Raw genomic sequence first — 11,340 nt, 5'->3', positions numbered from 1 at the left:
AGTGAAAGAAGCCACACAGGTCACATATTATATGATTCCATTTATCTGAAATGTCCAGACTAGGCAAATTCATAGATACAGAAAGTAGATTAGTGGTTGCCAGTGGCTGGAGGAAGAGAGAGGGGAGTGATTGCTAATGGGTTCAAGGATTCTTGGTGGGGTGATGAAAATGTTCCGGGATTAGCGGTAATGGTTGCATAATTTGTGAATATACTAAGAACCACAGAACCGTACACTTCATAAGGGTGAAAATGAATTATAGGCCAGGCACGGTGGTTTACGCCTGTAATCCCAGCATTTTGGCACGGTGGTTTACGCCTGTAATCCCAGCATTTTGGGAGGCCAGTGGGGGTGAATCACTTGAGGCCAGGAGTTCAAGACCAGCTGGGCCAACATGGTGAAACCCTGTCTCTACTAAAAATACAAAAATTAGCCGGGTGTGGTGGCACATGCCTGTAATCCCAGCTAGTCAGGAGGGTGAGGCAGGAGAATCGCTTGAACCCAGAAGGCAGAGGTTGCAGTGAGCCAAGATCAAACCACTGTACTCTAGCCTGGGCAACAGAGTGAGACCCTGTCTCAAAAAAACCAGACAAACAAACAATAACAACAAAAAGAAAATGAATTATATCACAATAAAAATATACCAAGTTTTTGTAATGTAAATATATATATATATTATTTATTTATTTATTTTTGGGACACGGTCTCGCTATGTCACCTAGGCTGGAGTGCAATAGTGTGATCTCAGCTCACTGCAACCTCTGCCTCCTGGGTTCAAGTGATTCTCCTGTCTAAGCCTCCTGAGTAGCTGGGATTATAGGTGCACACCACCATGCCTGGCTAATTTTTTGTGTTTTCAGTAGAGATGGGGTTTCACTATGTTGGCCAGGCTGGTCTGGAACTCTTAACCCCATGATCCACCGACCTCTCCCTGCCAAAGTGCTGTGAGCCACCACGTCTGGCCATAAGTATATATATATATATTTTTTTTTTAGCTTTTAGAAATTTTTTTTTATTATTTTTTTTTTATTTTTTTTTTTATTATACTTTAGGGTTTTAGGGTACATGTGCACAATGTGCAGGTTTGTTACATATGTATCCATGTGCCATGTTGATTTCCTGCACCCATTAACTCGTCATTTAGCATTAGGTGTATCTCCTAATGCTGTCCCTCCCCCCTCCCCCCACCCCACAACAGTCCCGGAGTGTGATGTTCCCCTTCCTGTGTCCATGAGTTCTCATTGTTCAATTCCCACCTATGAGAGAGAACATGCGGTGTTTGGTTTTTTGTCCTTGCGATAGTTTACTGAGAATGATGTTTTCCAGTTTCATCCATGTCCCTACAAAGGACACGAACTCATCATTTTTTATGGCTGCATAGTATTCCATGGTGTATATGTGCCACATTTTCTTAATCCAGTCTATCGTTGTTGGACATTTGGGTTGGTTCCAACTCTTTGCTATTGTGAATAGTGCCGCAATAAACATACGTGTGCATGTGTCTTTATAGCAGCATGATTTATAGTCCTTTGGGTATATACCCAGTAATGGGATGGCTGGGTCAAATGGTAAGTATATATTTTTATCCTATATAAATATTGGCTAAAAAAGGGTTGTATTAAAATATAAATACAATGAAGTTTCAGTATCAAAATTCAAGAGGCTCCTAAAGATGAAAATAAATACTCATGCATTTATGGTGACATAAGTAAATAATTGAATACATAAATTGGTAGGAAGGGATAAAATTCCTTTCAGAATTTCAGACTGGGTGTGGTGGCTCACGCCTGTAATCCCAACACTGAAAGGCCGAGGTGGGAGGATCTCTTGAGGCCAGAAGTTCAAGATAAGCCTGGGCAATGCAGTGAGATCCCATCTCTATGAAGATAAAAAATAGCCAGGCGTGGTGAGGCACGCCAGTAGTCCCAGCTACTTGGGAGGCTGAGACAGGAGGATCACTTGAACCCAAGAGTTTGAGAGTGTATATGGTGAGCTCTGATTGTGTCACTGCACTCCAGCCTGGGTGACAGAGCAAGAGCCAGTCTCAAAAAAAGAAAGGAAATCAGAAATAATTTCAATAAATGAATGTCAAAGGGAAATAGAAAATATTAGGGAAAATGGAGGTGAAAAGAAAATCATGATTAGAAAACCACAGTAATAATACTGCAGTCAAGATCCACGGATGAATGCTAAGGTTAATTGGGAAAATGATATGTGCCTAGCCTCAAAAAACCTACCTCCAGATGTATAAATTTCTTTGATACCTCTCTCTTCTAAAGGTTTTCTTTCCTTCCCCTTGAGTATGGGCTGGACTTAGTGACCCGCTTCTAACAGAAGGTATGGCAAAAATGCCTGGCAAATATCACTTTAACTTTAAAAGTGATCAAGGTTAACACCACCAGTTATAAGTTATGTTAATATCATATGCACCCAATAGGATGCAGTAGGAAGGCACATCATCTCTTGAATTCGTCCATTAAATCCATAATCTCAGCCTATTCATGAAATGGCCATGTGACTTGCTTTGCTTGTATTTATTAAATATGAGTGGAAGTGATGTGTTTTATTTCCAAGTGGAAGATTGAAGAGTTACTCGCCACATGAATCACAGAGCTCAAAGTATGTGCAAAGTAGAGCAGGGCCTTCTCACTGACCCTTAACGGGCCATGTGGCATGATTCAGAAATAAATCTTTGCTATTTTAAGTTGTTGAGATTTTGGGATTGTTATGATAGCCTAACTTTAATATTTTACCTGATAAAGAAACATACCCATCGTTCTGGATGAGAAGATTAGGTATTTGGAGGGTGAGAGGAGGGAGAAGATCAAGAAAAACAACTAATGGGTATTAGGCTTAATACCTGGGTGATGAAATAAACTGTACAACAAACCCCATGGCACAAGCTTACCTCTGTAACAAACCTGCACTTGTATCCCTGAACTTAGAAAGAATACTAGTTTCACATTTTTTTGAAAACTGAAAAATTCAGTCCAGATTTTCTGATTGATTAAATATATACTAATAAATAAGACATTTATGAGAAAGAATAATGTGGTGATACTCGTACTGCCAGATAACAAAAAGAACAGTCAAGTTAGCACTTATTGAACATTACCACGTAAGTGTCACTGTTCTGTGTTTTACACCTTAACTCATTTAGTTCTTAAAACACTCCCATGAAGTAAACACCATTATTATGGCTGTTGTACAAATGGGGGAAAGGAGGCATGAAGATTTGAACTCAGGCAGTCTTATTCCAAGTCCATGCTTTTTGCTGCTGTTACCCAGTCTCTCTAGAGTAGTGCTTCTCAAAACTTCTGAGATGAAGAACTAATCGTTCCTTTGTCTTTCTTTCTTCCTTCCTTCCTCCCTCCTGCCGTCCCTCTTTCTTTCTTTCTTTCTTTTTTTTTTGACAGAGTTTCATTCTTGTTGCCCAGCCTGGAGTGCAATGGTGCGATCTTGGCTCACTGCAACCTCTGCCCCCCGAGTTCAAGCGATTCTCCTGCCTCAGCCTCCCAAGTAGCTGGGATTACAGGCGCCCACCACCATGCCCAGCTAATTTTTTGTATTTTTAGTAGAGAAGGGGTTTCACCATATTGGCCAGGCTCATCTCGAACTCCAAACCTCAGGTGATCCACCCACCTCGGCCTTTCAAAGTGCTGGGATTATAGGCATGAGCCACCGTGCCTGGCCTGTTTTAATTTCTTATCTGTCATGGAATAATACTTTTATAAAATATAATCAAAATGGATTATTAAGAAAATGAAATTAAAAGGCACACAAAATACAAGCCTCCATTTTTATTATTAAATTTGTCAGATATTACTTTTTAAATTCCTATACAGTTTCTAAATGGTTACTCTCAACTTCCGTACTTATCTCATTATGAAACATTAACAATTTGTGAACTGGCACTAGTCCATGAACCAAACTTTGAGAACCTCTGCTCTAGATTTCAAAAACAGATGTGGATATATGTGTAAAAATTTGCTATATAAAAAAAGATGCTTTTCTAGATGGGTAGAAGAAAAGATTGTTCAAATGTCCTATGGTCTCACGATCTAGTGGTTATAACTGTAAAACTCATCCAGCCTTTGGGAGATCCGAAACTCCAGTTAATGATAAGAACTTGAAGGATGTTTAATGTAAACCTAAATTGATTTTCCCTTCAACTCCCTTTGGGTACATAATTACTTTTACCTAGAATCTGTTCTTGACTTTACTCATAACAATTATACCGTGACCTCACTGTCTTTCTCCAAGATGAGACAAAAAACACTTCAAGTGGGCCTGGCCAACAAGACTGAATCTATTGAGCCTATTGGTCAAGTTAGCCTTTGCTTAACTTTCCCCATCCCCTTCACTCCAGCCTTAGCTGGGATGCTTTTGTATAATTTTCAGAGCATGGAAGACAGACAAATAGAGCTTCCTCCTGCCATTGGCCCATGCTTTTAGGGGAGCAAAAAGCAAAAGATTGAAATCAGTGACTAGGATGATGCCATGCCATGGTTCGCTGCAGGATTTCTGGCAAGGATTATGGATAGTAAATTTCAAAATACCATAACTAGGACTTCTAGTCACAAGGTAGATGTGGAAATAATGGTCCAGAAGGTATATTTCGAGGCTTGGCATGAGGCACATAAGAGAAGATAGAAGCATGGCCTATCAGCTGATGTCATCATCCTCTGGTCAGGATGGAAACCAGGGCATTGGATAGAAATAAAGTCAAGTCCCTCAGGTGATTTCTCCATGTAAAACCTGGAATCAGGGTACAGTGAGAGCAAAACTCAGTGCCCTTTAACTCCCCAAGGCTTCAAAACTCATTTCTAGACCAGAGTGTGGTGGTATTTCTCCGAGAGAAACCTACCAAACCAGGACAAAATCCCTTGTCTCCTACAAGTCCTTGAATTCTTGGCCACAGAAGACATTTCCTTCTTCTTTAACCCTTAGAAAGAAAGGGCCTGAGGAAACTAAAGTCACTGGTTTCAATCTTTTGCCTTTTGCTCTCCTAAAAGCATGGGCCAAGGGCAGGAGGAAGCTCTAGTTGTCTGTCTTCCATGCTCTGAAAATTCTACAAAACACCCCAGCTAAGGCTGGAGTAACAGAGAGGAGGAAAGTTAAGCAAAGGCTAAACTGCTCAATAGATTCTTCCATATGATTGAATTTTAGGAATATAATAAAGTTCTTTTATGGGCCGGGCACGATGGCTGACGCCTGTAATCCCAGAACTTTAGGAGGCTGAGGTGTGCAGATCACCTGAGGTCAGGAGTTTGAGACCCACCTGGCCAACATGCTGAAACTTCATCTCTACTAAAATACAAAAATTAGCCGGGCGCAGTGGTGGGTACCTGTAATCCCAGCTACTCAGGAGGCTGAGGCAGGAGAATCGCTTGAACCCAGGAAGCAGAGGTTGCACTGAGCCGAGATCGTGCCACTGCACTCTAGCCTAAGTGACAGAGCCAGACTCTGTCTCAAAAAAAAAAAAAGGTTTTTTACTTAAGAAAATTAGAGTTCAGGCCGGGCGCGGTGGCTCACGCTTGTAATCCCAGCACTTTGGGAGGCCGAGGCGGGCGGATCACGAGGTCAGGAGATCGAGACCACGGTGAAACCCCGTCTCTACTAAAAATACAAAAAAAAAAAATTAGCCGGGCGTGGTGGCGGGCGCCTGTAGTCCCAGCTACTCGGAGAGGCTGAGGCAGGAGAATGGCGTGAACCCGGGAGGCGGAGCTTGCAGTGAGCCGAGATCGTGCCACTGCACTCCAGCCTGGGTGACAGAGCGAGACTCCGTCTCAAAAAAAAAAAAAAAAAAAAAAAAAAAAAAAAAGAAAATTAGAGTTCATGGCTATGATTGTGCCACCTCTCAGTTAGTTTTAATCTTCGTGAATTTCAATTTGAGAGAGAGTAAGACACTTTCGTGATCTCTTCTGAGAATGCCAATTACCATATTGACTAAAGTTGGAAGTCATGTCAGAAGTTGGGAAAACCAGAAGGTTTGTTCCGCTTTCAATGGCTTGGCTCCTCACCTCTCATCTGGGTAGTTCTTTTTTTTTTTTCAGACAGAGTCTCGCTCTGTCGCCCAGGCTGGAGTGCAGTGGTGAGATCTCGGCTCACTGCAAGCTCCGCCTCCTGGGTTCACGCCATTCTCCTGCTTCAGCCTCCCAAGTAGCTGGGACTACAGGTGCCCGCTGCCATACCTGGCTAATTTTTTGTATTTTTTAGTAGAGACAGGGTTTCACCGTGTTAGCCAGGATGGTCTCGATCTCCTGACCTCATGATCCGCCCGCCTCGGCCTCCCAAAGTGTTGGGATTACAAGCGTGAGCCACCATGCCCGGCCTCCTCTGGATAGTTCTGAGAAAAGGGCTGTCTGTGACAGAAACATAGCTCTTTCTAAATGCCCTGATGCATGACTGACTTATTCTCCCTCCCTCATTCTTTCTCGATGAACTGAAAGGTCTTCCATGCTCTGTTCAAATTGAATGTTGGCCAACATCACTCTCATTCCTCCTCCTGGCAAGAATGGCATCCTAGGGTCCTAGGGCCCATGAGTGATGCAAGAATTCTAAAATCTAGTTTCAAAAGAGTACCTACTAAAGATTTCATTCACTTTCTTGTGGTTCTAGTAAGGATTAATGTTAAATAAGAAGAGACACACATTAGAATGTACATATACATATACATAGAATATCCTCCTGTTCTAAATCCACATGAGAACACAGGCAGGCCTACACTTGAGATTTTTTGACACTTCATTTTTATAATTATCAAGAAATTATTAATTTTATAATTATTAAAAGCTACCAGTGTCTTCAGGCTTTGCATCTCTAGCACAAGGGGTATCATTTTTCCCGAGTGGCACATCTTCATTCCCAGTTCAGAAAGTACACATTGCCCTGCACGTCTCCCACGGCAAGCTGCAGGGTGGAGTTAGCGCCCAGCCAAGGTTCCAGGCAGCTCACTGACCCTTCGCATCGGAACAGGCCCAGCTACGATGGGAAGAAAAACAGAGGAGGTCAGGGCTACAAGCCTAGGGCCTCCTTACTAACATTTTTTCTCACATTAATGCCTTTTATTTAGAAACAGGTTAGTCATACATTGCAAGTGATTGAAGAAAACAGAATTTTGATCTTTTGCCCTTTCTAAGTTTGCTGTCTTGTGACATCCCTTTGGGATAGGTGTGTGTGAGCACACACACACACACACACACACGCTTACCAGCTGCATACTGGGTCTCTCCCATAGCTTAACATCTCTGTCCTTTGAAGCTGTCACCAGCAACTCAGGTAGCACATGGAGGGCTGTGACAGAGCCCGAGTGAATCTCAAAGAGGAAAGGGGAGAGCAGGATGGTGAGTTCTCAGGGCCCCTCCTCAGAGAAGCATCACAGTGCGCTGTGTCAGACCTAGAGCCCTCCTCCCCTAGTACTTCTCTTTTATTTTGAGATGGAGTCTCGCTCTGTCGCCCAGGCTGGAGTGCAGTGGTGTGATCTCAGCTCACTGCAAGCTCTGCCTCCCGGGTTCACACCATTCTCCTGCCTCAGCCTCCTGAGTAGCTGGGACTACAGGCGCCTGCCAACATACCCAGCTAATTTTTTGTATTTTTTAGTAGAGACGGGGTTTCACCGTGTTAGCCAGGATGGTCTCGATCTCCTGACCTCATTATCTGCCCGCCTCGGCCTCCCAAAGTGCTGGGATTACAGGCATGAGCCACTGCTCCCAGCCCTCCCCTAGTATGTCTGACCCTTCCTTCAAACTCACCTTTCTACGCTGCCGTGTCTTTAGCTGTGGTGTTGGCTCGCTATCCATGCTGGCATCAGTATTCATGCTGGCATCAGATTCCCTGCAGGTAGATGGGTCTGTCCCTGGAGTTTGGATTTCTGGAGTGTTTGCTTTTTTCTGCCAGATGTTACCTGTGGTCCATTCTCCTTCTGGGCTGCATTTGGCCAGGTTCCATAGCATCCCATCAGAGCTGGCACATAAAAATGAGGACTCTGCCATTTTAAGGACAGAATTAGAGCCAAGTCTCAGGGATCTGCCATCCACCCTGGGCCATCTCCCGGCTCCTCAGGTCCTCCTGTTACCACTCACCAGATTCAGGTTTGGCTTGAGTTATCGATATTAGGGTCCTACTAGGATTCTCTAAGTTTATATCAAAGTTCAGGCTCTCTTCAAACTCTCCTGATTCCTTTTGCCTCTGTGAAAGGACAGATAATTTTGTTTAGCCTACCCATATGAGTCAACTTGTACCAGACAAAGCAACAGTTTTCTGCTCTGGGCTGGTCAGGAATTTTTTTCTTTTTAACTATAACTTAGATACAATCAAGTGCGCAATCTTTCTTTTTTTTTTTTTTCTGAGACAGAGTCTCACTCTGTCGCCCAGGCTGGAGTGCAGTGGCATGATCTCAGTTCACTACAAACTCTGCCTCCTGGGTTCAAGCGATTATCCTGCCTCAGCCTCCCAAGTAGCTGGGACCACCGGCGTACACCACCACACTCAGCTGATTTTTTTATTTTTAGTAGAGATGGGGTTTCACCATGTGGGCCAGGCTGGTCTCGAACTCCTGGCCTCAGGTGATCCACTGGCCTTGGCCTCCCAAAGTGCTGGGATTACAGGCGTGAGCCACTACACCTGGCTAAGTGAACAAATCTTAAATGTACATCGCGATGTATTTTTACATGTGCATCCACCCATGCAGTCACCCCACAGATCAAGATGTAGAGCATTTCCATCACCTCAGAAAATTGCCCTTATGTCCCTTTCCCATCAATACCAGACCATCACCACAAAAGCTAACAATATTCTAATGTCTGTCGACTGAAATTAGTCTTGCTTGTTCTTGAACTTCATTTAGGTGAAATCATATAGTATGTACTCCTTTGTAACTGGCTTCCTTTGCCCAGAATAATGCCTACGAGGTATGTCTGTATTATTCCATTCATGAGCATGCAGTATCACATTAATTTTTTTGCCATGTAGCATTCCATTGTATAAATATACCACAAATTATTTATCCCCTTTCTATTTATTAATATTTAGCTATGATGAATAGAGCTGCTATGAAGATTCTTGTACCCAGCTTTGCAGAACATATGTACTCCCTTCTCTTGGGTATATATTTAGGAGTGGAATCACTGGCTCATGAATAGGCTTTAGTAGATAACTTTAGTGCGTAGCAGGTCAGGATTTCATAATCTTCCCAATAACAAGCAGCTCCCAGGAACCTGCATTTGAAGTGAACAGCTAGCTTTGGCACACTCAATCCAAAAAGTGTTGAACATCTATTAAGTAACTGCTAAGTATGATGACAAAAACAAGATGTAGTCCTTGCCCTCAAGATGCTATTATTCATAGAGGCAAGACAAGAGAGACACGGGAAAAAATGCAATTGAGAAAACTTCTAGGTTTATGGTTTTCCACGGCTTTCTAAAATGGTAGAGTCCTTTCTTGTACCAGTGAAATCTTACATAGGAACCCAACATACAATGTCCTAAATTAGAACTGCCCCAGTTGAAGGAGGATAGGAGGATTTGCAGCCCACTGCCTTTCCCTTCCCTATCCTCCACGACGGGCACCAAGGTGTAAAAACACTGGTCCTAGAAGAACATTTGCTTTAGCACACACTCAAATAGGACTTACCAAGAAAGAAAGAACTCCAGGATCCTTGGGCTGCAGGACAAATATGCCATACTCCTTGTGGGTGGACAATATCATAGGCTTGTCTGTATAGCTGCTCCTGGTTTGTAAGAAAGGAATAGGTTGAGCCCAGGATTTAAAGAGGTAAAGAGAAGAACATCTCTCTTTAAGACTCCAGAGTTTTCTTCTAAGTTAGACTCAACCTCAGGATAACCACTAATTCACGTTTCCTTTTTCCCCAGCTCAGGAGGAAATGGCATTTTGGATCTTACCAGATTTCAGATGGAGCATCCCCTGGCTTCATGCAAAGTAACTTCAAATCCGCTTTGGCCAAGATGAGAAAGTGACCATCAGGAGCCCAACCCAGACTTGTCAGCACCCCTAAGTCCTCCTGTAGAATTCGGTTCAGGTGAAGACTAGCTCAAAAAAGTACATGGACAGAGGAAGATGCTATTTTAGTTAACCTCTCTCAGGCTCCTCAATCCCACATGAATTCCTCAGGAACGAAGTATAAAGCAGGATGTATTACCTTCCCTGAAACTCCTGTTCCACTTCCTGGTGTTTTTAGCATTAGTATTCATCAGTGCCATCCCATTACTTGCTCAAACTAGGAATCTCTGACATTCTTGGCTTTTCCTTCCCTCTCTACCTCCAATTCACTAGTAAGGTCTGTGGATGTAACACATGCCTAAATCTGCATCTCCCCTTCTCGTCTCTATAGCCCAGGTCAGGCCCACATTATGTCTTTCCTAGGCTATAGCTACAGGTGTAAACGTGGTCTCCTTACCTTTAGTATCTCTCTACTACCATCCATCTTCCATACTGCCACCAGAGTTCTCTTTATAAAATCCAGATCATTATTCCACCCAAAATTCCTAGCACTGTGCCCTCTACAGCCTGACCCCAGTTTATCTATTCAATTCCATTTCCCTTACTCCCACCAGGAATCCAAGGAGCTGGCTATACCCAGAATATACTACACATTCTCAACATCTCCATATCTTCTGTACATGTTCCTTCATCTTCCTGAAACACTGTTCCCTTCTCTTACTGGTCCAGAAAACTCCTACTCATTCTGTTAGGTGTCCAATCTTAAATACCAACTCCTTCCCACAATTTCTCAAATTTTGAAGCCCCAGGAATATGTATGGGTGTGTGTGTGTGTGTGTGTGTGTGTGTGTGTATCTTCATTATAGCACTAGTCAGTCTGAATAGTGCTGGTGGTTTAATTATATGCATATTCCTCTACTGTGAGCTTCCTTAATTAAAGGATGAATTTCATCTGTAACTGATTCATACTGCCTGGCCCAGAGCTTGGCATCAAGTAGGCACCTGAGAATTATTCATTTACATTGCCATGGACAAAAGCAGAAAATAATGTCTCGCTCAGTAACTAACATCCAATTGACCTAGTTCAGAAGCAGAAGTGCAGTGATTTGGGTAAAATGCCAGGAGTGAGGAGACTGCTGTTTCTATCCCATTAACCCATCAGCCTGTTTCACCTCAAATTTCTGGGTGCCGGACCCTTCCGCAGTTTCACTTGCCACTCGCTGATTTTCTCATCAGCACTGAGGACAAAAAAGATGCGTGCCGAGGACCAGATCAGAGCACCAATGTGGCCTGGAGCCTGGTGTACACAACAAGTTCAGTTCAGTGCTTCTGATGAGCCAGGATGCACCACCTTTTCCCTCCCAGGCACAGATGCAACCT

General features: G+C 43.1%; 1 protein-coding gene across 8 annotated transcripts in view; it reads right to left on the bottom strand.

Moving 5' to 3' along the window:
* Positions 1–6,735: 6,735 nt before the first annotated feature.
* TEP1 (telomerase associated protein 1) overlaps positions 6,736–11,340 on the bottom strand; it is a 60,093-nt gene continuing 55,488 nt past the window's right edge. For 5 of the 8 annotated variants that reach the window (XM_030808359.1, XM_030808358.1, XM_030808357.1 and 2 more), the window contains exons 49-55: positions 11,133–11,257; positions 9,903–10,046; positions 9,634–9,730; positions 8,085–8,190; positions 7,755–7,987; positions 7,214–7,318; positions 6,736–6,984 (exon numbers count right to left, since the gene is read on the bottom strand). In XM_030808359.1, coding sequence (XP_030664219.1) covers positions 6,862–6,984; positions 7,214–7,318; positions 7,755–7,987; positions 8,085–8,190; positions 9,634–9,730; positions 9,903–10,046; positions 11,133–11,257 — 933 coding nt within the window. In that variant the 3' untranslated portion in view covers positions 6,736–6,861. Of the gene's footprint in view, positions 6,985–7,213; positions 7,319–7,754; positions 7,988–8,084; positions 8,191–9,633; positions 9,731–9,902; positions 10,047–11,132; positions 11,258–11,340 lie in introns of those variants that run through there. The other 3 variants (XR_004029018.1, XR_004029019.1, XM_030808363.1) reach the window with 2 other exon arrangements.

This window comes from Nomascus leucogenys, unplaced genomic scaffold, assembly GCF_006542625.1.
Source record: "Nomascus leucogenys isolate Asia unplaced genomic scaffold, Asia_NLE_v1 Super-Scaffold_361, whole genome shotgun sequence".
Classification (NCBI taxonomy): domain Eukaryota; kingdom Metazoa; phylum Chordata; class Mammalia; order Primates; family Hylobatidae; genus Nomascus; species Nomascus leucogenys.
The sequence above is the reverse complement of the archived record's forward strand: the minus strand, read 5'-3'. Positions and strand labels throughout refer to the sequence as shown.